The 24,818-nt window shown below is 43.7% G+C and overlaps 1 protein-coding gene across 4 annotated transcripts in view; it reads left to right on the plus strand.

Moving 5' to 3' along the window:
- The first annotated feature begins 352 nt into the window (after positions 1-352).
- nova2 (NOVA alternative splicing regulator 2) overlaps positions 353-24,818 on the plus strand; it is an 85,465-nt gene continuing 60,999 nt past the window's right edge. Inside the window, exons 1-3 of one of the 4 annotated variants that reach the window (XM_065960045.1) lie at positions 353-1,683; positions 6,551-6,619; positions 23,583-23,726. In XM_065960045.1, coding sequence (XP_065816117.1) covers positions 1,662-1,683; positions 6,551-6,619; positions 23,583-23,726 — 235 coding nt within the window. In that variant the 5' untranslated portion in view covers positions 353-1,661. Of the gene's footprint in view, positions 1,684-2,538; positions 3,824-6,550; positions 6,620-23,582; positions 23,727-24,818 lie in introns of those variants that run through there. The other 3 variants (XM_020653489.3, XM_065960046.1, XM_020653490.3) reach the window with 3 other exon arrangements.

Below are 24,818 nucleotides of genomic sequence, written 5' to 3' on the forward strand. Positions count from 1 at the left end.
ACCGAAACAAATCTTTACCAGTGGTGACAAAATGTCTTCTGAAGCCGTGAAAACCAAGAGAGAGTTGTTTTGGGAGTAATTCTTTAGACATCTATGTGCTACTCTTCTACCAGCAGAGGGCAGCAGAGTCCCAACATCTGTGTTTGGGCGCATCCTGAATATCCATTTAGCTGCAGTCAGCCTTGACCCAGTGTAGGAGAAACAGCAGCATGCTGTGTGTACAGGACTGAAGCCTGCAGGGAGAACAGGTGTGAGCCGGGCACACCTGCTGAGGGACGACCTTGTTCAGAGAGAGAGACAATTCATTTAATAAGATTTATGTTGTTTACATTAGAATGAATGGAGGATAAAGTATAAGACATGCGTGTTTAACGGGTCAGAGCTGAAAGGTAACCTGTTAAGTTAAAAAGTTTGTCCTTGAATGTTTTCCTCATTTTGTGCAGCAGGTCGAGTCTTAAGAAGCCTTTTTACTATCTCTGAGGTCTGAGCTCTGACAGCTGGCTCGTGTCTCGGCTCTTCTTCTTTTGAGCCTCCACCAAAACATTTTTCAGTCACGTAATTTAGAATTCCAGACTTTCCTTCCAAGAAGAAAGTCGCTGGAAAATCGCCCTTCTTCCTAACCGAATCCATCAGAGTAAAATTTGTGTGGAACTCTGGACAACATTTGCTGTTGGCTGCAGCTGCAGCTTCATGCTCTCAGATTATGACATAGTGGGAAAAAATGACTTATTACTGTAACGTTGCTTCCTCTGAATTTGCATGGGGCGTTCAGGACCGCTTGTGAAAGCTGCTTGGGGTCAGTGTCCAAAGCAGAACAGACGTTTGCAGAACCAAATCTCTGAAAAACCATCTCCTAAACATCTGCTCGTTTAGCCCAGCCTAATAAAAGCTGAAGAATGCTGCTGGTCTGTGCTTTATGGGGCTACTTCACTTTTTCCATATGCAGCTGCAGCAGCAGCCGCGTGGACACTCTCTGGCTTGTGTGGGGGCTCATCATCATCACACTTTGTCTCTGCTTCATATGTATAAATGAGCTCCCCTCCACACCACATATGCAGAGCAGCTCATACAATTAGGGCTCGGGGTGTGCGGGCCCTTTGTCCCCGTGAGCGCTGCCTGCTGTTTGTGCTGCAGAATCGGTTGCAGACTGCTGCAGCTCGGGGATGCATCTGCCTCGGATTTGCCACGTATTTCCAGAGCAGGGGAGCCATGGCTCACCGGTGCGTTTCTCATGGCGATGTGAAATAGTGTGAGATAGCTGCTCCCTGTGCCTGTGTGCGTGTGTGTGTGTGTGTGTGTGTGTGTGTGTGTGTGTGGCTGTGCCTCTGTGCGTGTGTGTATGAGTGCATAGGCAGCACAATGTCACCTTGACTACAAGCTACAGGAAAGCAACTGAGGGCGCACCGCATCTGCACGGCACTGGACACCAGAGGAGCAGAGAGGCAGTAAGGGTTGTATTTGCGTGTTTCTTCTCAAGAGTGTGTGTGTGTGTGTGTGTGTGTGTGTGTGTGTGTGTGAGGATATGCCAAATGTGTGAGTGTGTGCGTATGTGTGTGTGTGAGGGAGAGAGAGGGAGAGACTGAGGCGGGTATAGCTCTCTCTCAGACAGCTCACAGTGCTGGAGGATCCCTCTCTTCAGATCCAGGCGGAGCGACGCAGAGATGTCAGCAGCAGCACACACAGGTGGGTCTCACAAACACACACACACACACACACACACACACACACACACACACACACACACACACACACAGCAGAGGACAGGTGAGGCAGGCCGGGTGCTCAGGATTCATGCTTCTTATGTTAACGGGCTGCTTTTAGTGTCAGAGCTGCATTATGCTCATGCTTTTTTTTTTTACAGACATGTTATTTTTTTTTTTGGTGCAGGTGGGAGGAGGCCTGCAGGCCGGCCTGAGGGTCAGCAGGTGGTCAGCTGCTTAAAAAACAAAAAAATCTGTCAGATTTGAGACTGTGTGGATAAATTTGATTTAGAACCTAAATGGAAACATGTTTTTTTACTTTTCACAAAGGTGGCTAATTGATGCCACTCCTTAAACTCTCTCACCAGTTCACTTCACTTCAATTATCTGATATTTAAATTGCAGCCTGTCAGAATGGGCTGAGCTCTCTCCTCCTGCAGACCTCCAGGTGTGCTTCAGGCTCCCTCGGCCTGCTGATAGACAGCTACAGACCTCCTAACAGCCGCAGCGGGACCTTCAGGGCTCCCGTTCAGCCGTAATTGCATTAACCGCGACTTGTAGTGGATAGTAAACCCGCCGCCGCATCTTTTCCTGTCCGTCATGTGACCCAGCCGGGCGAATATATCTGCGTCCTTCTTCGTTTCGCCGGAGAAATGCAGCCCCGGACCAATCGCGTCTCGGTGGAGGCGTCTCTCTCCTTCCCATTTTCTCGCTTTCTCTCTCGTGATGCCTTCACGTGACGTCGAAAGTAGTGACTGGAATGATTGCATGCGTAGATTTTATGATACAATTAGTGAAAACTTATTTTTAATTTCACGTACAATGCATTTATTTTGCACAAAAACGTGCAAGACCTGGGGAGTCGTGAGATGGTGGACGTCCACTTTAAAGTACCCTATAATGTAGGCCCTAGGTTAATCCAAATAAATGACCTGTTTTTGCTGTTTTTATATTTTCCACAACAGAGAAGAGCTCGTTTAGAAAACCAGAAACAGCACATTCACAAGTTTATTTCTCCGAGTAAGTTTTCTTCGTATTTATTTTCTCAAATGCGCGGAAACAAGCTGCACTTTTCCATCGAAAGTGACGAATCCGAGTTAACGGGGCGCCGCTGAACGCACCGCGAGGCCTTGTGACGTCAGCCGCTCCCCTGCGCTCCCCTCTAGCAGCCAGTCAGAGAAGGGATGCTCTGAACGAAAGACTGCAGCATCTTCACCGAGAGAACGAGCAGAGAAAAACGTCTCTTTTCTCCCTCCAGCTCCGCGTCTCCGGACCCTCCTTCACCCTCAGTCACCCCTGGGTGCCTCTTCACGATCGGAACCAGGACAGAATAACAAGAACGAATTTATAACAACCTACAAAATAACGCATCGGATTTTTTTTTTGTATTATTGTTATTATTGCTTCATCGACCTTTTTTGTCTGTCTTTCTTCGGCTGACTTCGCCTCTTTGTCCCTTCGGTTGTGTATTTTTGTTTTCTTTAATTTATTGTTCCGTCGTCGGCTGTTGCGGAGGAGCGCCACCATCCTGCACTGCCTGACATGAGAACGCTCTTTTCTCCGGTTGCAGCGGAATGACACACATATCCTAGCCCGCATATCTGAAGCTTGATGGAAGATTGACGCTCCATTTGCACTTTTTAGTAGCCTAGATCATCCTCCATCTGCAGAGGTTTCGGATTTTTCCTCCTCTTGAGCCGATCGTCCAGCGTCCTTTTTTCTTTCTCTCCCCTGCGCAGCATCTCTGTCCGCACAGCGCACCACGGAGACACACGCAGCTAACGTTCTCCGTCCGTAAGAAACAAAGCGTATTTTTCAGATTCCGAAATCGCTTTCGCCTTCCTCTGAAGACTCCTCTGCTCGGCTACGCTGCGTAAAAAAAAAAAAAAAAAAAAAAAAAACACCACGGGAAAAAGGGGGATTTAAAACGCAAACGCAGCCCAAGCATCCAAGAGCAAGCTCGAAAATGATGGCCGGCGGAGCAGTACAGCAAAACGGGATTTTCACAAATCCTCACCATCACAATCAACAACCACACATGGAGTCCGATCCCCCGGACTCGCGTAAAAGACCCTTGGAGACTCCCACGGAGGCCAGCAGCACCAAACGCACAAACACGGGAGGTAAGTGCAAGCGATGGGGATGCGGGAGCTGCTCGGGGTTTTTTGGTGAATGTTGTTTCGGCCTGAGGCAGGCAGAGAAAGGAGAGCAGGTTGATCTGATTCTTAGTGTACACAGAGAGGCACGCTACAGCCACAGATTCATCGATTTAAGCACAGAATACGCAAAAGATCTACATTTAGAGGGCAGGATTAATTTGTATCAGCTTTCTAATGAGCGACAGTCATTTTCCATCAGCGTTAAAATAACACCGGGCCGCCGCGTCTGATAGAAAGGAAACAATGAGAGGGGCTGAGGGGGGATTTGGAGGGAAGCCGGCGGTTCCTCTCGCGCACATCCTGCCTGTTTTAGCCTCCTTACATCAGCAGAATCCGTGTTTTTTTTTTAAATTTATTGCGTCTTAAGATTTTACGCGCAGCCTCAGCGGCCATGCTGGAGCCAAGATCAGGATGTAAACAAGTGAAAGCCAGATCGGGCTAGTGCGTGATCACAGGCTCACATCCCCGTCGACGGATGACCTTGTGATAATCTCACACACATCAGCCACCATCGCCGCTTTGTGTACAATTACACAAGCGGATAAACAAGCGGACTATTTTAACAGCAGGCCTGTCTGTGAAGAGGGGAGCCAGAGAAGCTCACATTGCGTCTCTGTGTTACTGCAGCATGTCGGTGGCTGAAATATTTTTGTCATGCTTTGCTGTTTTTGATTACCTGCAGCTAGCAGGGATACACTTTTTTCTTTTTTTTTTAATCTCCAAATTGTCCAATCATGTTTCTTCATTATTCTCTGGTTGGATGAAATATGGATCTGTCACCATGGCGATCACCATATTTGGTTTTTGTTTACATGCTGTCATGCGCCAAGCATTCCCATCACCCGGCATTACAACCATCAGCAGCCTCTTCTGGCCATGCACCTCATCATGGACACATGGACACACACACACTACACCTTTAAATGACTTCTTTACACAGCGAGGTGCAGCGTGCACATGCTGAAGATCTCTTTATATGCAGATGTAGATTTTCACTGTGGAAGACTCCAGGATTTCGAAATTGAATGTTTTAGAGGATCCAGCTTTAAGAGCAAACTGTTAAATGTGACTGTCATTGTGATCATGTCATCATTTATTTCAATCTTGTTTCTAAAGGACACAGAGAGAAACGAGTAAGCCTGAGGTGAGAGAGATGTGCAGAGAACCAACCTGAAGTTACATTCATGAACAAAATAATCGGGTGACCGTTAATTCTCAAATTGTTAAATTGTTTCCGGTATGAGGATGATTATTTTAATGCAGTTGCATGCTGATGTTATGTCACACTGCTGTAATTAAAAAAGATAATTTTCATTGTAAAAAAAAAAACAAATCAGTGTTGCCAAAATATTTTCCTTCCGGGGAGATGAAAACAGTGTTTATACTCCTCTGGGACGTTAAATTCTCCACAGAGACACAGAATAATTATATGTGTTTAATCTAATCTTAAATGCCTGATGCATATTAAGTCAAATTAGAAATAAATAAAAGGAAAATTAATCAAATCTGTGAGGAAAAAGTCAGAGATAAACGGCGACCTTACTAATACTGACGACCTCTGATATTTAACCCGCTGAGGTGTAAATATTTACATCGTCTGTCACTTTATTAGCAACAGGATTTCCCTGCAGAAGCTCAGGGTTTACCTGTAAAAGTGAAAGTGGCTACAACATGATGTATTTCTAACACCAGACGTGGCCCGTCCCTGCAAACGCACGATGACAGGTGGCACAATTTAAAGAAGTAGTCCTCAGTGTGACCCTCAGCGAGTCCTGACGATAAAGTCGATTTCTGACAGGAAACAACAGGACAGTCACTTTTAACAGTTTCTCCAGCTCCACATACACACATGAAGAGAGTCCGGCTGAGGAGGGTGGGTGGGGGGGGGGGGCGGGGAGTCAGGTTAGTGAGCGTTGTTTAACTGTAGATCAATGCAGCACTAAAGTCTCCCCCTCGCCGTATGTAAAAAGCCCACTGCTCCCCCCTCTGGGGACCCTCCCCCCCCTCCCCTGCCTCTCAGTTAGACAGCTCATCCATTTAGACAAATGAAAAGGTTGAGATGATGATGATGATGATGGAGAAGAGCACGGCCGAGCAGGTTTTTACTCAGGCAGAGAGGACGGCCTGCTGCAGGTCAACACTCCCTCAGCCGCCAGCATCAGGCTGCTGATTGGATGACATTTGGTATTAAATAAACACGTCGTTCACACACATGCACACACGATTCTACGGCCCCTGAAGATAAAAAAAAAAAGAAAGTGGAATCAGAGCTTGGTTGAAGGTTTATTTGATTTGCACCTACAGTTAACCTATTATAAATGGTCTTTTTGTTCCTATAATATGGTTAATGGTTGGTTATATGACATTCACAGCCTGACATAGTTAGAGAATGTAAGTCTCTTTTATCCTTTGAATTAGTTTATTATAAGATGCACAAACTGTCCGTATTTCAGGCCTTTGATGCAGAAGAAAACATTCACCTTGAAGCAGTTGATTTTACACAAATAGCTTTAAAACGTAAGCATATTTATGCACTGAGAATATTTATGTATTTGTATTTTTTTAAATGCACTCAGGCTGCAGATGATAGAAGTCACAGTTGCTGCTTTAGAGATCATAACAATGGTTGTTTCTCTGAATGATTAGCTTACACCACACACTCCCCCACCCCTGTGCTTCCTCTCTCTGTAGTGGCCTTCCTGCAGCCCATTTTTGAAACTGAAGGCATTGTATTCCCTCACCAAGAAACTGAGACTCATGGTAAGAGAGACTTTGATTTTGATCTTCTTCCTGTTTTTGTAATCTTTACTGTAACCTTCTTCAATGCAGGACTGAGTCAGCAGTGCACAAACATGTTCTGTTCTCTAAGGCTAAAATCTGCAGAGTGAAACCTAAATATTAGGGATGGGGGGGCGGGGTCGAACTGCTGCGGGGCCTGACATTTAAATAGGATAGAAAAGAACATGTAACACCCTCATGTTTACTCAATGCATGCAGATATTTGATACTGTATGTTTTCAGTTCCATGACATCCATTCTCATGCTTTTTATACAAATTCAGAGTTTCTTTTGTCATGATATCAAACATTACTGCACAGATGAGTCCTGCTGACTTTGACCTCATGCTAGCCATGTCATCAGCGCATTACACTGTGATTTATGACTGCTGATATATTGTGGAAATGTTCCGTCTATGATTATGATGTATGATGGCTGCAGTGTGCTCGGTGCAGCTGCAGGAGTTTTTAACGCATTTTCCTTTTTCACAGGTCGAATGATCTAAAAAAATTACTTTGTTTGGGTTTTGAATGAAAGGTTTAGATGACGAAAATCTCTTCAAAAAGTATATGAAACAGTCGCGCTTCTTTCTCCTATCACCCGTTTAGAAATCGAACCTAAATTCAAGGTGCGGTCTAATTCCTGGGCGACATGTTTTCTGTCCTGATCTGTGTGAATGAGAAGTCAGAGTTCAGACATTTAACTTTGGAAAAGACAAAGAAAGGCCGACTTTAATTTTCCCTCCGAGATTCCTCTGGTTTGTGCGCAGGATCTTTTTAGTGTGTGTGTTTCTCTGGGTGTGTGTGTGTCTGTGTGTGTATGAGGAACATTAAACCAAAGTCCTGCTCAGCTGTCAGTCAGCGTGCCCGATGTGACATGGGACCGCTGTAACATGAGGCCCATAAATCACATCTCCGTCTCATCAAAATGTGAAGGTCTTAAAGAAGGAGAGATCAATGAGAAGCTGCTGTTCACAGCCCCCCCCCCCCCCCCTCTCCAGGAGCCCTCTAATCCCCTCCCTCTCCAAACCCCTTTTCTTATCGCTGCCCCTCACTCTGACCCAGCAGGGCTCTGTCCTCTCATTAAAGGAATTCTGATTTCTCTTTAATCATGTACATATATGATCAGAGACGTTAAACGAGGTCATGTTAATATTTGATTCGGTATCAGGAGGTTTAAACTTAGATCATTTTCAAAGTCTGACTTCATTGTGATTGGATAAACGACCAAAACTCTTCAAGTAGCCTGCATGTATAATACAAGGATTTCCTGCTGTCTGCAAATCAACGTTCAGCATTTTTACTAAGTGGCCTTTTTCTTTTACTGATGCCACATTCATTTGCAGAAAAAAACTTGCATATATTTAAAAAAGTAATTTTTTGGGCCTTTTGCCTTTATTGTATATGACCACTGAAGACAGACAGAACACGTTGGGAGGAGAGAGTCGGGGGTGGGGGGGGTTGATACATGCAGCAGAGAGACGAGGTTTAAAACCCACAGCCGCTGCGACGGGGACTACAGCCTCCGTACATGGGGCGCGCAACATAACCGCTAGGCTATCGACGCTCTCCCAAAAGCTGCATATTTGATGCATTTTAAAATGTCATTATGATCGAGCCTTCATAAGAAGTAATAAGTATCCACATAACTCAGTTAAACGCTAACATTCAGCTTGTCATAATGTGAAGGATTCTGTGTTTTTATCACAAATGTCTCCTCTCGGTATTAAATTCACAAACACTATGCACATAATATTTGTTGAAGCGTCTGCAAAGAGTCCGTTTGTAACACTCTGCTTCTCTCAGCCTGATGGAAGTCACTCCCATCCAGTCCAATCCAAAAGAAATGCAGCTTTCAGGAGAAAAAACCTGCTTGTATAAGCTATTAAGAAGCCTTATGTAAGCGCAAACAAAATAAATTGGATGTTTTTTTTTCTTTCGATTTTAATGTCGGTGGTCAGAAAATGAACATGCGAGAGGGGGTCGCCCAGAGGGTGAGCAGTCAGGGAAAGGTTTGCTGACCTGGACGCTGTGACCTTTAAATCCTTTCATTAGTTTTTGTTTTAGGCGTTTCTTCCTTTCTTCCTTTCTTCCTTTCTTCCTTTCTCTCCTCTCCTCTCCTCTCCTCTCCTCTCCTCTCCTCTCCTCTCCTCTCCTCTTCTCTTCTTTCCTCTCTTGTCAGTAAGATGTAAAACATTAATTTAGTAAATGGATGGACTGGCAGCCAGTGTTGTGGGAAGAAAGGGGTGGGGATGGATGGGGATGGGGGGGGCTTGAAATGTCCTTGCAAAGTGACATTAGGGGACTTGCAGAACGATGGAGAGTGTGTTTTTATGTCTTGTCTGACTTCAGTGGAAAACTCAGAGGAAGTTTAATGAAAAACAAGGAGGAGTGTGGTAATGACGATGTGAGCTGCAGATAGACAACACTCTCACACACACACACACACACACACACACACACACACACACACACACACACACACACACACACGTACTCGTGTGCATGCTGTGTATTGAGCCTGGCCTGTTTGATGCTATTGATCAGAGTGTTTTCTGTTGCTCCTGGAGCTGAGCAGAGCTGCTTTTTTTGGGTCGTCCACACAAAGGGGAGCTGTCTTCCTCACATCGATCGACTGTGCCGAGGAAGAAGAAGAAGCCCCTAAATTTGGCTTTGAACACACAAAAATGTAGTCGCAGCGCAGGCAGGGGGAGTTCAGTCCTAAACACACACACAGTTTGAACTAAAGTGCTTAGAAATCATTTTATTTTGAGCTGCCAGAGATGTTTTCTGCTCATAAATATTTAGTTTTTTTCTTAATATGTTTGAGTATTGGAGTTTCAAGCAGTGTTAATATGCTTTACATCTCCCTCTTGGCCCTCCACGCTCCGCGTCTGACAGAACACGGCGTTCTCCTCTGCGACACGCCTGTTTTTGTTTTAACGGCGAGGCTCGAGCGCTTCTCGTCCGCTCCCTCCTCGTTCCCTCTCTCGTCCTCTCCTCCTCATCCATACTAATCATGCTCTACTTCAGACCATCACGACTGCGCCCTCCTCCTCCTCCTCCTCTTGTCCTCCTTCACCCTCGTCCTCCCATCATTTCGTCCGCCCCCCCCCCCCCCCATCAATCCCAGGCTGCCATTGACGACGCTCGCTCTGCGACTGTTTCCGAGGCTGTCGATCGATTTCGCAGCCGTCGTTGGCAGGACTCCGCCAGCCAGAGCTGCGACTCTCCTCCTCCTCCTCCTCTACCTCTTTTTTTTTTTTTTTTTTTTTTTGAGCCACTGCGTCAAAGTAAAAAAAAAAAGCAGCCATTGTACAGGGTGGGGTGAAGGGGATGAGAGGTGGGAATATTCCCCACAAAGGGCGGCGTTTGATTGGTGGAGCGAGACGCCGCTTACAGCTAGCTGGTCTCTGATAGGTGAGGGGGGAGCGGGGTGGGCGATGAATATGGATAAGGGAGCGATGAAAGGGGCCGATGCAGCGAGGACGACGGGAAGGGCCCCCCCCCCCCGCCTCTGAAATAGCCTTGGTCCATGAACAATACACACCGGTTTTCTCTCACACACACACACACACACACACACAAACGCACACACACACACACTGAAGGGAGAGAAAGGAGGCGGCTGCTTCAGTTATCTTTGTTAGCCTAGCCTCTATAGTCTGCTGCGATGTCTTCGCAGACGCCCTGATGATGGGGAGCGTTTCAGTACGAAGGCTTCTGATTGGTTCTTGCTGAACCTCTTTTCAAACCGGATTCCTGTTAGCAGGATGCCGACCTTCTCTCAGACGACTCCGTACCTAAAACATACAAATGAAGCTTTTTCTAAAAACCTGCCCATCTGACAGCTCAGGGTCACATCTGTCACGTCTTTATAACCTTTGTCAGCTGACCCCGTTTGGAATTTTGTTTTCCCTTTTTACAGTTAATGAGGAAAAACAGAGGTCAGAGTGGAGCTATCGTTTTTTGAGTCAAAATGTCCTCCAATTTAAAAACAGCTTCTCTTAGAAAAAAAACCCCATTTCTGGCACAAAACAACAAAACGCAGTAAAAGAGGCTGCTGGTGTTCTGAGTCATCGTGGTACCTTCCACAGGAGGAGAGCTCTTTTTCCATCAGAGAACCATCATCTGTGATTTAATAAGACCCGACTCAGGAATTCAGGAAAGGTACATATTAAGGAAAGAAATTCCCAAAAGGTTATTTGTGAGTGTGTTTATGAATGAGCCCTACAGATGCTCCTTTTGTTGTTTGAAAGGGTCACAGGAACAGAACAGATTTACGACGTCATTGTCAGCTTTGGAATCTCGACATTTTTACATTATTAAAGTCCCGACTCATAAACAGTCGCCTCTGAATGGATTAAATTATTTTAAAAACAGTTTTGAGACTCTTCAGACGTAGAAACAGAAAAAATAACAACAGAGATATTTCCTCCTCTGCGAGCTTTTTCTGTTTATGTCTGAGGACGGCCATCTTTCAGACCGAAGACAGCTGGTCAGAGCCTCACTGCTGGAGAGCTGAACGTGTGTGTGTGTGTGTGTGTGTGTGTGTGTGTGTGTGTGTGTGTGTGTGAATGCTACCTCCCAACAAAAGAACAGAGGACTGGAGGGGGGGTATTAGACAAAGCATGCCCCCCTTCACTCTCCCTGCTTAGATGAGATGAATATTTTCCCCAGAGGTCAGACCCCCCCCCCCCCCCCCAAACACACACATACACACACACACACACACACACACACACACACACACACACACCCTCGGCTCTGATCACACTGCTAATCTTCAGATTTTCCTCCTTAATGTCAGACTCACACCTGATGTTCGGAGTGCATCAGGACTACACTCTGGACCACTTCAGTTTCTGTGACCTAGTTCAGTTTGTAAAGGCCGACAGTGAAATAAAGAAGCTTTAAGGCCGACATGAAACTTTCAACCTGTTCACCAGATTACAGAATAATGCTTTAACCCGACGTTACTAGATGTGTGGTGATGATTTATCTTTTAAAAAGGCCAATTTAAGTCACATTTGTAGTTTGACCTGAAAATATGTAAAAGAAAATAAACCAGTTTTAAATTCATTCATTCAATTAATTTAATTCAAAAAGTGTTAAAAATGAAAATTCAAAGATTCCAGCATGAATGATATCTCTTAAGAGGCTTCTCCTTTGTTCCTTTTTTTCTGGCCTCGTCGTATTTTTATTAATACCGTCCCAACACTCCTCCATCTGTTCCTAGAGATACAGCAGCAGAAAGTCATCACTCCTTTGTAAAATATTTATCATTAAGTAGACGACGGGCGTTCAGGTTTGATTAAAGAAGATGATATCATTAAAATATTGAAAAAAAATAACACCCAAACAAAATGTTGAGGTCAGATTTAATCCCTGTTGAAATAAAAATGTAGACTCTCCGTCCTCGTTATCACTCTCTCAGACTAAGGTTGGCTAAATGCTCCATACTCTGATACTTGTCTGATGCCACAGGTAAACACAGTCTCTGTCATGTTAGTGAACGAAAGTACCCAGACTTCTAAAAAACTGTTTCTACTTCACAAGACAGTCAGGTGAGAGAGAAATGAATCCGTCTAAATTGAAGGTAAACTCCTGAAACACTCCTGCAGTACCGAAATGCGTCGATGTTTTTGTGGAGTTCAGACTGAGAGCGGGAGAAGGCCTTCAACTTCAACTCAAATTAACAAGAATTAACTCAATATTGTGTGTTTTGGATTCTATTTTTGTCCCCGTGTGTGATTTTATCTTGGTATCGTGACAACCCTGTGTGTTGTTTTTGGATATTCACTATCCACAGTCAAAAAAAAGAGCGGATAGACTTTCTTTTTTTGCATCTACACATTGGGAGTGGGCTTTGAATGGAGTCACACAACAATGAAGTGACTGTACAAGTGATGAACAGTTTTAAGAGTTTTTCCAAACATAGTGTTTTATTTCTGCCAGAGGGAGGTACAGTATGTTTGTCAGAGCAAAGCATGTGAGGAAAAGTTTCAGAACATGAGATAGGATTTGTGATCTTCAGCCCCCCTCAGCCTGCCCCGCCCCTGCAGGCCTGTGGACACCAGATCCCGGGATTTGAGCCTCCAATCCCCCAGCATCGGGAGCCTATTCTGGGCCTGGCGGGTCCGCAGGGGCCTTAGCAACAGATTGGACTGTTTACTCATCCAGTTATGTTGTGCTGGAGGACAATCTATAATTTATTGTGAACGACCTCGACATGCACAACCCCCCTGATACTGAATCCCCCTTTATTGACCCTGCAGAGCCTTAAAGATGAACACACACACACACACACACACACACACACACACACAGACGAACACACAGTTTGATAAACTCTAATGAACTCTCTGTCCTTGTTCTTTATAATGAACCGTCTGGACATTGTGAGTGGGCCATATTTTCATGACACACGAACACACACACTTAACAAAACACACACACACACACACACTTAACAAAACACATGCACACACACACACACACACACACAGGACAAGATGCTAGTTTTAGTCCAAACATGTTGTCATGTTGGAAGTTAACTTCCTGTGTTCTTGGAGAAGTGAAAACAAACTCCTCACAGCAGCCAGGAGGGAACCCTGCAGTCACTGCAGACAGTCACAGAATATCCACACACAAACACACAAACACACACACACACACACACACACACACACACACAGTCTCACAGCATTACTCTATAATGAAGCTTGTTGACACTTTGAAGTTACCTTTGTTCCTAACTGCGTCTCAGTATGTTTGTGGTTTGAGTTGTTGGACTTTAGTGCTGTGATAAAATAACTGGAGGTAAATCTGGGAAAGTCTTTATGAAGAAATAAATAGGAACACAATGTACATGTAAGCAGCATTTTAAACTAGCTTAGAGTAAAGAAATTAACTTCTCCTTTTGTAGCAGTAATGGACTGACAGGAAGTATCTGTTCTTTAGAAAGCAGTACCAGCTGGTTTTCATTCACTGTTCATGCTTATACCGACAAGAAGTAAATAACTCTGATGCCTGTGTAGCCCATCTTAACCTGCACTAACTTGGAGGTCTTTGGAGGCATTATGCATCTGCATGAGACCCTCTGGGCTTTAAACTATATCCTCAATGTGAACAATGTGTCAAAAAAAACAACTTTTAGTTTGTATTTTACACGTCTACTGTATAAAACATGGACGTGATGTCACTGACATCACCCGTTGGTATTTTGAAGAGGCGTTATGAAGCCCATATTGGAAATGCTTTCTGCACCTAATCAATCCAGTTACAGGCAAAGAGGTGGCGCTGAGCTGGTCTTGATTATCAGTCACCCAACTGTCACTCAATGAAACCACGCCCTTAATCTTAATAAACAACAGATGAGAAATGAGAACATCCCCCCTCCCCTGCAGATTTTTTTTTTAACCAATAAAGCAAAGATCTGTAGACATGTTTGTTTCAGCTCTAAAAATGGAAATGTAACATAGCGCCTAATGGGGATGTTTTAGCTTTTGCAGTCAGCCCCAAGTGGACACTCCAGGTACTGTAGTTTTTTCACTTTTAAGGGAAAGAAAAAACTCTCAAACTATGGTTAAATACCAACAACTGATGATGATTAGAGCTGATAAAAACATGGTAAAAAATACCAACACGTGTAAACTACCTGACAATATCTTCAAACGTCTCCGTATGAACTGCGACTTATCTGTCACACAATAAATCGAGCAAATAAGAGTGAATATGGATATTTTTTGTAGTGTTTCACTTTGTTGCTCACATGAAAAATAGTAGGAAAAAAAACAATAAAAAATGAAACAGGTCATTGTTGGGTCTTGCGTCCTCCCTTTACAATCTGACAGCTAAATCATTAAGAAGTAATCAGTAACAGTCAGCACATATGTAATTATGCAGTTTTCTCGTTCTTATTTGGACTGAAAGTTTACGTGCTCATTACGGTGTCAGCATGAAAGAGTCTGTGCACACGGGGGGGAGGGGGGGGGCTGAGACGCTGGATGTTTGATGATGCTTTCGTATTCACAAAGCAGAAAATAGTCACAGAGCACAATGAGTGTGACAGCACGCTGAGACATCAGGTTTCTCTCAACACACTCGAGCTCTCCAGCAGTGTGTTATTGTGTCATTTTAACGGCTAATACTAACTGTACCAGGATTTAGGGCTGGACTCTGTCGTCTCCATTTATTCTGAATTATTGAAGTGAGTGTGTTGCAAAAAAGACGATCTTCTTCTGGATTCCTTCACAAGTGAACTTAATTTTTCTAAAGTCTAGCTGAACTTTTTTCAGAAAGAATAATTTCAGCCGAAAACCTTCTGCTCTAACACCCACGACTGCAGAGGTTTTTTTTTTTTTCACCACCACTGTATAATTTTCTGAGCAGAGAGAAAGAGGGGTGTAGAGTGGGCGAGCCTTACGTGACCTCTGTCAGGTTTTTTCAGATTGGTGTTGACACTGATGGGTCAGACGTGGCCTCGCGGAGCCTCGGGCTGCTTATTATGCTCGGATAGATCCGCACGCATGAATATCACCTGCACCTCTGGGACGTGGGATGACAAGCTGAAGGGGAAGCGTGGGGGTTTAATTACACATAATTAGAATGTGCGACTGTGTTATGAAGATAAATGAGGATTTGGCTTTTCCTGAAATTGTGGGGAAAAAAATGTAACCCGTCTGTACTGCGTGAGGGTGGAGTTCATACTGGATCAGGATCACACATGAGACATGAGAGGAAGGATCATTTCATGAAATTAGGATTCACCTTTGTGAGTCTTCCTTAATGAAGCAGTTACGGCTACAAAAGGGATGCAACAGTGAACGAGAGATCACAAATGAGTCCGAAGAATCTCTTATATTGAGCAGTATTTCAACTTAAACATGAGGGCAAAAATCTAAGCTGATGCACAAGTAGAGATGCACAGATTGTGGAAATCAGGGCCGATACTGATATTTCAAGTCACAAAGTAGCTGATGACTGATACGAGTGTTTTTTTTGTATTACTTCTTGAGAATTCTTTGTGTCTGTTTTTCATATGAGCTTTGAGATTTGATGGATTTAATTGCTCTAAATTGTCCCTTCTCTTGGAACATTTCCAACAAACTGCATGTCGCCGATCTTTCCCAGAGACGCCCACACTGCTGACATTTTTGTTCATTTTTGACCATAAAAAACAAATCAGAGTTCCTTCAACAGATCACTTTGTTTGCACCATAAAAACAGAGTTTTTCATGGGAAAGCTTTGAATTCATGCGACACAACATATTATCAGGTATGACACAGGGGCATGCTACATTATTTGCCGGTGGGCCGATATTTGTCAACAGGGCAAGTGTCGGCTGATAACTGTTAAACTGATGCGTCGGTAAATCTCTAAAAAGTGTCTTTAGTTTTGATCTATTTTTGCAAAACTCTCCGTCCTCACATTTGGTTTGAGAGAATTAACATTAACTTGTTTTAGCTCACTTGATTTTACCAAAGAGCTTTTTAAAGCATGCACAGAATCAACACATCACGTCCTTCAGAGAGCTTATTTGTCTATTTGTTAGGCTCCCCATTAGCTGTCCCCGAGAGCTCAGCTATTCTTCCTGGGGTTAAAGAGTCTGCTAATGTGTCTGAGATGAACATGAAGCTCTTTAATGTCCAACGCTGTAAGAGCTCTTCCACACAACGAGCTTCAAAAAAGAGCTGCACGGAAAGCTGAATCTCTTTTTTTCGCTTTTTGGACTTGTGATATGTCAGAGGCTTTTAATAGGTGCTGATAGACCTGATAAAACCAGAGGAATGCTGGGAAATATCCACTGTAAACAGAGCTGTTCAGCGTGGTGCAGTGTGGGAGGAAGAAGCAGTTAGTGCGGCACTGGGTTTTTTTCTTTCTCTCTCTTCTGGAAGTTAGTTTATATTTATGAAAATTGAGTCACAGCACTTCTCAAACCTGCTGAAAGCTTATTTCCAACGTGTAATTCAATCGCTGTTGTATAACCCTGTTAACAAACTCACACAGTGGACGTCTGCACGGCTCTTTAATCACACACAGGTTAACAATGTGTTGGAAAGGTGGAGGTGCACACACAACTGCATTAAGTGTGTTTATTTAAATTTCAACAGAATTCTGAAAAATTACCTAAGATCACAGTCTAAATGAATCTTCCCAGCATGCACCCTGTGTTTAGCAGTTTGTATTTACTTTCATTTAGATTGGCAACATGGATCTATGATGCACATTTCTGATGCTCACATGGCGACAAGTTCACGTGTTACCAACGCAACCGTTACAAGTGATGAACATGACTCACTCATTACATCCTGGTCTCTACATGGTGAGTCATGTTACCAAGGTGTGTAGGCTTGTTTATGAGGCGTCGGAAATAGTCTGTTTAGAGGACGTGTTTGTGAGTGTGTCTGTTTTGTTTTTCTGCAGACACGTGTGTGTGTGTGTGTGTGTGTGTGTGTGTGTGTGTGTGTGTGTGTGTGTGTGTGTGTGGGGGGGGGTGTTGGTGTGTGTTTCATATTTACCAATTCCCCGGCCTTATTAATACAGGCTGGTTATAATTAGCTAGCCTCTATCTAAAGCAGGTCAGTCCAAGGCTTTGCGCTCAAAGTGGGTCACTGCAGTACACAGAGGAGAGAGAGGAGAGAGGAGGAGAGGAGAGGAGAGGAGAGGAGAGGGGAGGAGAGGAGAGAGAGGAGAGGAGAGAGAGGAGGAGAGGAGAGAGAGGAGGAAAGAGAGGAGAGGAGGGGAGAGGGGAGAAGGAGAGGAGAGGAGAGAGAGGAGGAAAGAGGAGAGGAGAGAGAGGAGGAAAGAGAGGAGAGGAGAGAGAGAAGAGGCGACAGGAGAGGAGAGGAGTGGAGGGGAGGGAAGAGGAGGAGTAGGAGAGGAGGGGAAAGAGGGGAGGAGAGAGAGGAGAAGAGAGGAGAGGAGAAGAGAAGAGAGGGGAGGAGGAGAGAGGAGACAGGAGAGGAGAGGAGGAGAAGACAGAAGAGGAGGACACTTTTAGGTCAGATACATGTGCCTTTTTTATGATCAAAGTGCGTCTCTGAGAAAGTGATCAGAGGGACTCAGAGTTTCATCATAGATGTTACATCATTGTTGTTATTGTGCAGTAACATATAATAATAATAATAATAATAATAACATTAGCCAGCTAGGCCGAGGTTCCAATGACACGATTGTCGCGACTCAAATAGAAATATTAAGACGGACAAGACAAAGTTACTTGTCATGCTCGTTAAACCGACTCTCAGGCAGCGAACCAAAGAACACCAGATCGATCAACACACGAGGATTACTGGAGACGTTTTTCTGCTGGAAACAAATTCAAAAACTGAAAATGTGTTTTTAAGAACCGGTCAAACACATTCAATAAACATCCCTAAATCCTAAACCAAATCAAACTTTCAGCCTGTTCAGATGAACTTTACTTTAGAGATCAAGAGGTCGTAGATGAAGAAATATTTCCGTCAATAGGTGCACTGTCCCTTTAAGACACAGACACTTAATAAGACGTTAATGTTACATTATTACACTGAACCTCTGACTCACATTTACTCACAGGATTATTATCTCTAACATTCATTCTCTTTGTGTTTAAAAAAACATTTTCACACTCTCTGATATCTGTATGAAAAAGTGACTTTCTACACTTTTCAATAACATGTTATTTTATATTTATATGTTTTATTTTTGCAAGTTTCTGGACAGTAGGAGTTCTGTTGTGTCCTGCTTTTATCCAAGTTTTGTTCTTTTTTTAAAAAACGTTATCGTTCTGCAACAAAACACCAGGACGACATGTTATTATGTTTAAAACGATCCAGACTCTAAAGCTTAGTCCTCCTGCTAGTAGGTGAAGTTATTTTGATGGATTAGATTGTTAACAGTAACTGATGAGCAGAGACTTTTCTTCCGCTCTTTTTTTTTGTGTGTTTTTCTGTTCAGTCGATCATCTCTGTAAGTTTGTCAGTAAGTTCACGTTCGCTCAGAGAGACTCTTGCTTTCGCTCTCCGTCTACTCTCGGGTTCAATGAGATCATTTAGAGGCTGAGCTACTGTTCAATGTTCAGACTGAAACTTCAGTTTGAGAAGGTAAAGGAAAGAAGGAAGTCAAAGGATAGATGGTAGGATGGTAAAAGAGGAGGAAAGGAATGGGGAGTGACAGGTAGGAAAAATAGATTTATTGATTAGGTAAAAAATAAAAAAATCTAATTTCTGCACAGTTTAATAAGAAAAGTCAGAGGGGAAGTTTTTTAATTTAAAACAGAGTCCACCTTAAAGTCAGTAAAACTCCTCACTTGTGAATGTGAATCAGGGATTTCTCATCAAGCTGCTCGGACAAAAGAAGACGTGATGCGTAAACTGAGGGTCAGCTCTTCTCTCTCTCTCTCCTCTTCCTCTTCCTCCTCTTCTGAGCTCCTGCAGTTTGTGTTTCATCACTCAGAGCCGAGGAAGGGCCGGGAGTGTCGGGTTTCCTGTGAGCTCAGGCTTTGACTTGGCTGAACACTCCGAGATGAGAACAGAGTTTTTTCACACTGTGAACAATGTACTGTTACCACGACAATCCCTCCACAAACAAGAGCTCAGGGCCAACTTTGGTTAGAAACGAAAGAGAGAGAGGGACGAGAGGTTTTCCTCCGATCGGAGCTTTTAACTTTCAGAGAAATGACGCCCATTGCAGGATTAATTTGAATGATTTTAAGAGCAGTTTAACACGTTTAACATCTCATCATTTGCTTTCTTTGCATCAAGTTTGCAAGAAATTACAGTTTTAATTTGCAAATGTGTGGTATCACAATTACAACCAGGAAACATGAACTCTTCAACAGCACTTTATGGTAAAAACAAAAAGTGTTAGTGCATAAATGTAGTGTTAATTTGTCTTTTACATTGTGGGAACAACTCTCCATCTGCAGCATCCGTCCAATCCGTGGTAATCCTGGAGTTATCTCAGCGGCGTCCGGTGTGCACACACGCCCACTCAGCTGTTGAGAAGAGGTCCAATCTAATCATCCAAAATAAGTGAAACCATGTGTGGGGGTGCAGAGCGGGCTTTACTGTCGTTAGTGTCAAATGATTTGATAACATCACCAGTGAGCCTGGAGGGAAGTCTTGAGGTTTGGAGAAATAGTTTAGTGATCAGAAGATGAATTTGAGTCATGTATCAGCAGAGCTTCAAGCCGGCTGCTTAAAGTATTACACGGACATCTGAGACTTAGTGACACCTTCTCAGGACTCTGTAGGTGTGCAGACCTCACACTTCACCTGCTGGTTTGTGAAGCTTTAATGTGCCACTTTGACCATCAACCTCTTCTTTTAATATTTAAAGTCTTTCTTTGTGATTTTTCACACTTAAATGTAATATAAATCAAGTCTATCCTCTGAAAATAACTCTGTGAGTCATGACTGTCTACAATGGGTGTAACACCCGAGTCCCACTGTCTGTGATGTTTTCAGAGTTTTCAGAGTCCTATCTTCACTTTGTTTACATCGCCAGGACGGCCGGCTGACTCCTCCCCTCACGTATAAAAGTTGTTTAATTGAGGGACTAGAGAAAAGAAGAATAACATACTGTACTCACTGCTTAACTGTGTTTCTAGATCACGCTCATTTCAGGTAAATTTACATGCAGTGTGAAGATACCAGCATAATAAAGATCACTAGCATTAGCATGCTAACACAACAATGCAGCGCGAGTTGTTTTGGTTTCATGCTGGAGCTCAAGGGCGACATCTGCTGGATCAAAAAATCGCATATAAAGCCTTTAAACCAAAAGTGACCTTATTTAGAGGAGAGAGGGAAACTAGAACTACAAATGTCAGTGTTTGAACTAAAACTAAAGGTAGCTTGGTAAGCCAGGTGTAGAGTTAACGGTAATGCTAATACAGGTTTGATAACAAAGGTTTTCAACAAAATGTGCAAACTCGCTAACTATAGATTCTCTTTTTGTGTTTTTTCCTCTAAATGGGACCGTGATAAAAAACAAACTCACATCATGCCATGTTGAAAAAGCCTCAAGAGAAACATTCACTGAGTTAATAAATCAAGTAAGAAGTTGGGTTAATTTGTCATAGACTGGTCGTCTTTCCAACCATCGTCTGGACTAACTGTGTGTGTGTGTGTGTGTGTGTGGGGTGCCTTTCACTAATGACATGTATTTATAGTGATGTGTCACAAACACCTCAGCTCCACTGCTGCTTTGTTGCAGCGTGAGTGTTAACGAGATGTAATAATCTAACCATATTAAAAAGCCTTTAATAATCCGCAGTGTAACAACAACGTGCTCATACGTCGTTCCATCACGTCAGAGCACGATGTTCAGCACGTATGTGTGTTTTCAAAGTTCAAAGATCTCCAGTGGTCGGTCTCGGTGTCAGACAGAGAACAGCGGTGTTAAGAGGTGTTTGGCCCTCGCGAGATGAGTGCGCCCCCGTAATAATAATCCTATTTTAATCTGCCTCCTGAGGTTACTCGTCCTGGATTATCAAAGATGAAGGAAGCTGCTGGGGAGGGGAGCGGAGACGCACTGAATCACTTTACAGAGACACAACTCTGCAGACCCCTGATGGATACGAGAGGTTTTTTTTATTAGATTTACAAACCTCACCGAAGAGGAGAGATTCAAATGAATGAATAAAATCTGCTCTTTGAATGAAATTGTAGCGGACCTTAAAGAGTTGAGGATCAGCGAGCAGCTCTGTGGTTTCACTTGAGTGAGACGGTAGGAAGAGGAGAACTACAGTGGCCCATGAGGTTCACTGCATTTCTCTCGCTCTCTTGTTGCATTGTTAAAGACGCAGCGGGCTACACGAGAAATGTCGCAGGTTCAGTCTTGCTTCAGGTCAACATGTCACAGCGGAGCAGCATCTGAACGCGTCCCGACTCTGATCGGACAAAAAAACTGACTAAAAAAAAAAAACGTGTTGTGACCTTTTGGTTGCTTCCCCCTCCTGGCTGCAGCTCGTCATTCTTCAACAACAACTGAAGCACAAAACATCCTGCGGTCTCTGAGGAGAGTCTGAGAAATTACAAAAAGTGACAAACATGAAGTAGAAAACGTCAAACAATATGAAGTCAGAGCACACACACACCTGTAGAGCAGCAGGTTGTGTTTTTAATGAACTGTGACTTCTCATTCACTCTGTTTCACTCAACAGAACGTGTTTATGTTTCCTAACTCTGGAGGATTTGTGAAGCCTCATAGGAGCTAAGGAAGCCAGTCTTTTGCTTAATGGTATTCAAATCTTTGTCTTTTTTAGAGCTTTGATGCAAGTGTACCTCAAAGCTGCAGCTACGTGCAGACAGCCGCCAGTCTTCTGTATTTTTATTTAACCTTTATTTAACCTTTATTTAACCTTTATTTAACCTTTATTTAACCTTTATTTAACCAGGTAAATAACCCATTGAGATCAGGATCTCTTTCACAAGGGTGACCTGGTCAAGAGGGCAGCAGCACACCTCATAAAAAGCATTACATGATAAAGAGACAGTTTATTTGATTGACAGCACAAAAACTGTGAAATCAATGAATGAGTTACCTGAGAGTCCACCTTGATGCCTGCATCTTTTAAATGTCTGCAATCAGTTTGAACAGACATGAAAGTGATTTAGGTTTCCTGTCAGAGATTTCTCAGCAGGCTGTTGATGGTTTAAAAAAACAGCCCCTCCATGTTTGTTTGTCTTAATCATCTCTCATTAAATGTTCATCTTGATAACCTGAGGCAGCATTTTGGGAGAAGAGCAGAAGAGATAAAAGATGCTATAAACCAATCAGAGCAAACAAATAACATGCAAAAAGAGACAAAGTGATGGATTCACTTGGCCTGCTGTATGGCACTTCCTCTCCTTCCATCAGACTGATTGGACAAATGCATTTCACCATAAAGATCTGACCGCAGCTTCAGTGTGAGCACACTCCTAAAAGACCGCTTCATCCCATCGGGACCATAAGCAGAACTCACAGCAGACGCTACTCCTTTCATATCCACAGTCGACATGTTATCCCTCAGTGCTCGTGTGCTCCCATGTTGGAAGCATACAAACAATCCATTCTTTAGTCGTCTTTCTTCTGTTTGTAAACATCAGCTTATCTGCACATGTTGATGTGTGTGTGTGTGTGTGTGTGTGTGTGTGTGTGTGTGTGTGTGTGTGTGTGTGTGTGTGTGTGTGTGTGTGTGTGTGTGTGTGTGTGTGTGTGTGTGTGTGTGTGTGTGTGTGTGTGTGTGATGGAAGGCATGTGGTGCACTCGCGAGGCGCTGCATGCACACTCATCGGGTGAATCTGATTAGCTTTAATAACAAACCGACGGGCAGCATATTCAGCGCCCCCCTCTCCCCCCCCCCCCCCCCTCGTGCGAGGCGGTGACGAGGAGCAGATTCCTCGATGCCCGACGCTGAAATTAGATCAGACCAATCTGGAGAGAGTGTTTAGAGGCATCGCTACAAACGGACGTGCAGAGAAAAAGGGAGGGAGATAACGCCGTCAGGGAATCATCTGATTATGGAAAATAATTAGTTGTCATGGATATCAGTCATCGTTTGATGTGATTGGGTGGATTTATGCCGCTTTGTGAGGAGGGGGGAGAGATAAACCGTTGTGCTTTGGCGTAGTGATGCGGCGCCGACTCGCATCTGTTCTGTCAGACTGTGATTGGTGACAAACACTTCGTTTCCACTTTACAGTTTACACTCATGCCAACACGATCATGTTCGGATGAGAGCTTCGTTTTTTCTGCAATTTTACGACGAAAACAGAATCTGGAAAAATTCTAAAGTAAATCAAAATGTAAAATAATTGAAGAAACACAAGGCATGCATGAGGACAAAGGTTCATCAGACTAATAATGCACACTTTTTAAATGTCTTCTTCTGCTGCTTCATTTAAAGGTGAAACAACATACCCTGCACTAGCTCTGTCTCTGACTTCCTGTTTCCTTTTTCCTGCTGCAGAGGAAGGCGAGTACTTCCTGAAGGTTTTGATTCCCAGCTATGCTGCGGGGTCAATCATCGGGAAGGGAGGTCAGACCATCGTCCAGCTGCAGAAAGAAACCGGAGCCACCATCAAACTGTCCAAATCCAAAGACTTCTACCCCGGTAAGACACAAACACAAACGCCACCAACGCCATGGCTGTTTCGCTCTGATGCATGAGGGGTTTGATGAAACAGAAAGCTTCACCTTAAAAAACCTTTACACTGTTTTCTTTAGTCATCCCCGAAAGGAAACAATGACAGTCTGTAACAGAAATTCACAACATGAACAACACTAAGCCATTATCTTTTTGTATGACCATTCATTATTTTGTGTATTTTGGCCTTTAAATATAGAAAAGCTGCATAGAAATACAAGCAGCATCCCTCAAACCTTCTGTAAACAGAGTAGAGCTGTTTTAAGGAGAAGCTTCCTGTTACCTGAGAAACAACATCTGAACTGTCGTAATGTGGATGTGTGGGGTCATGCATGGATGAAAACAGCTGACAGCAGTTAAATAAACAGATGCAGAGGTATGTGGAATATCTATCGATCCATTTCTACGCCTCTCCTCTGAAAGGACGTGAAGGATGGAGGAGTGCATCGGGATGAATAGATGCAAAGTGTTTTTATCCCATTAAGGAAACGTTTCATTACCACAGTCTCCATCCATCAAATGTTCATAATGTTAAAGCACAGATGTGCATAAAGAGCACACACACACACACACACACACACACACACACACACACACACACACACACACACACACACACACACACACACACACACACACACACACACACACACACTCACCACATGAATAGGAACAAGTTGTCTGAATTTGTGAGTTTACTTCGGATCAGAAGAGCTGAAATCCTGCTAGAGCTTTATCTGCTCGATGGATTTATAGAAGCTGTGCATGTGCGTGTGTGTCTGTGTATGTGTGTCTGTGTGTGTGTGTGTGTGTGTGTGTGTGTGTGTGTGTGTGTGTGTGCCTTTGTGTGTGTATGTGTGCACGTATGTATGTGTGTGTGAAGCTCTAGCTTTGTGTTGACTGGTTGTTGTGAGCCCTTAGGGACAGAGGGGCCTTTACTGAGCTCACTCTGCACCCCCCACCCCCTCAGTAACACACACACACACACACACACACACACACACACACACACACACACACACACACACACACACACACAGAGTCCAACAGAGATCAGGA

Source organism: Labrus bergylta, chromosome 11 (genome assembly GCF_963930695.1).
Source record: "Labrus bergylta chromosome 11, fLabBer1.1, whole genome shotgun sequence".
Classification (NCBI taxonomy): Eukaryota; Metazoa; Chordata; class Actinopteri; order Labriformes; family Labridae; genus Labrus; species Labrus bergylta.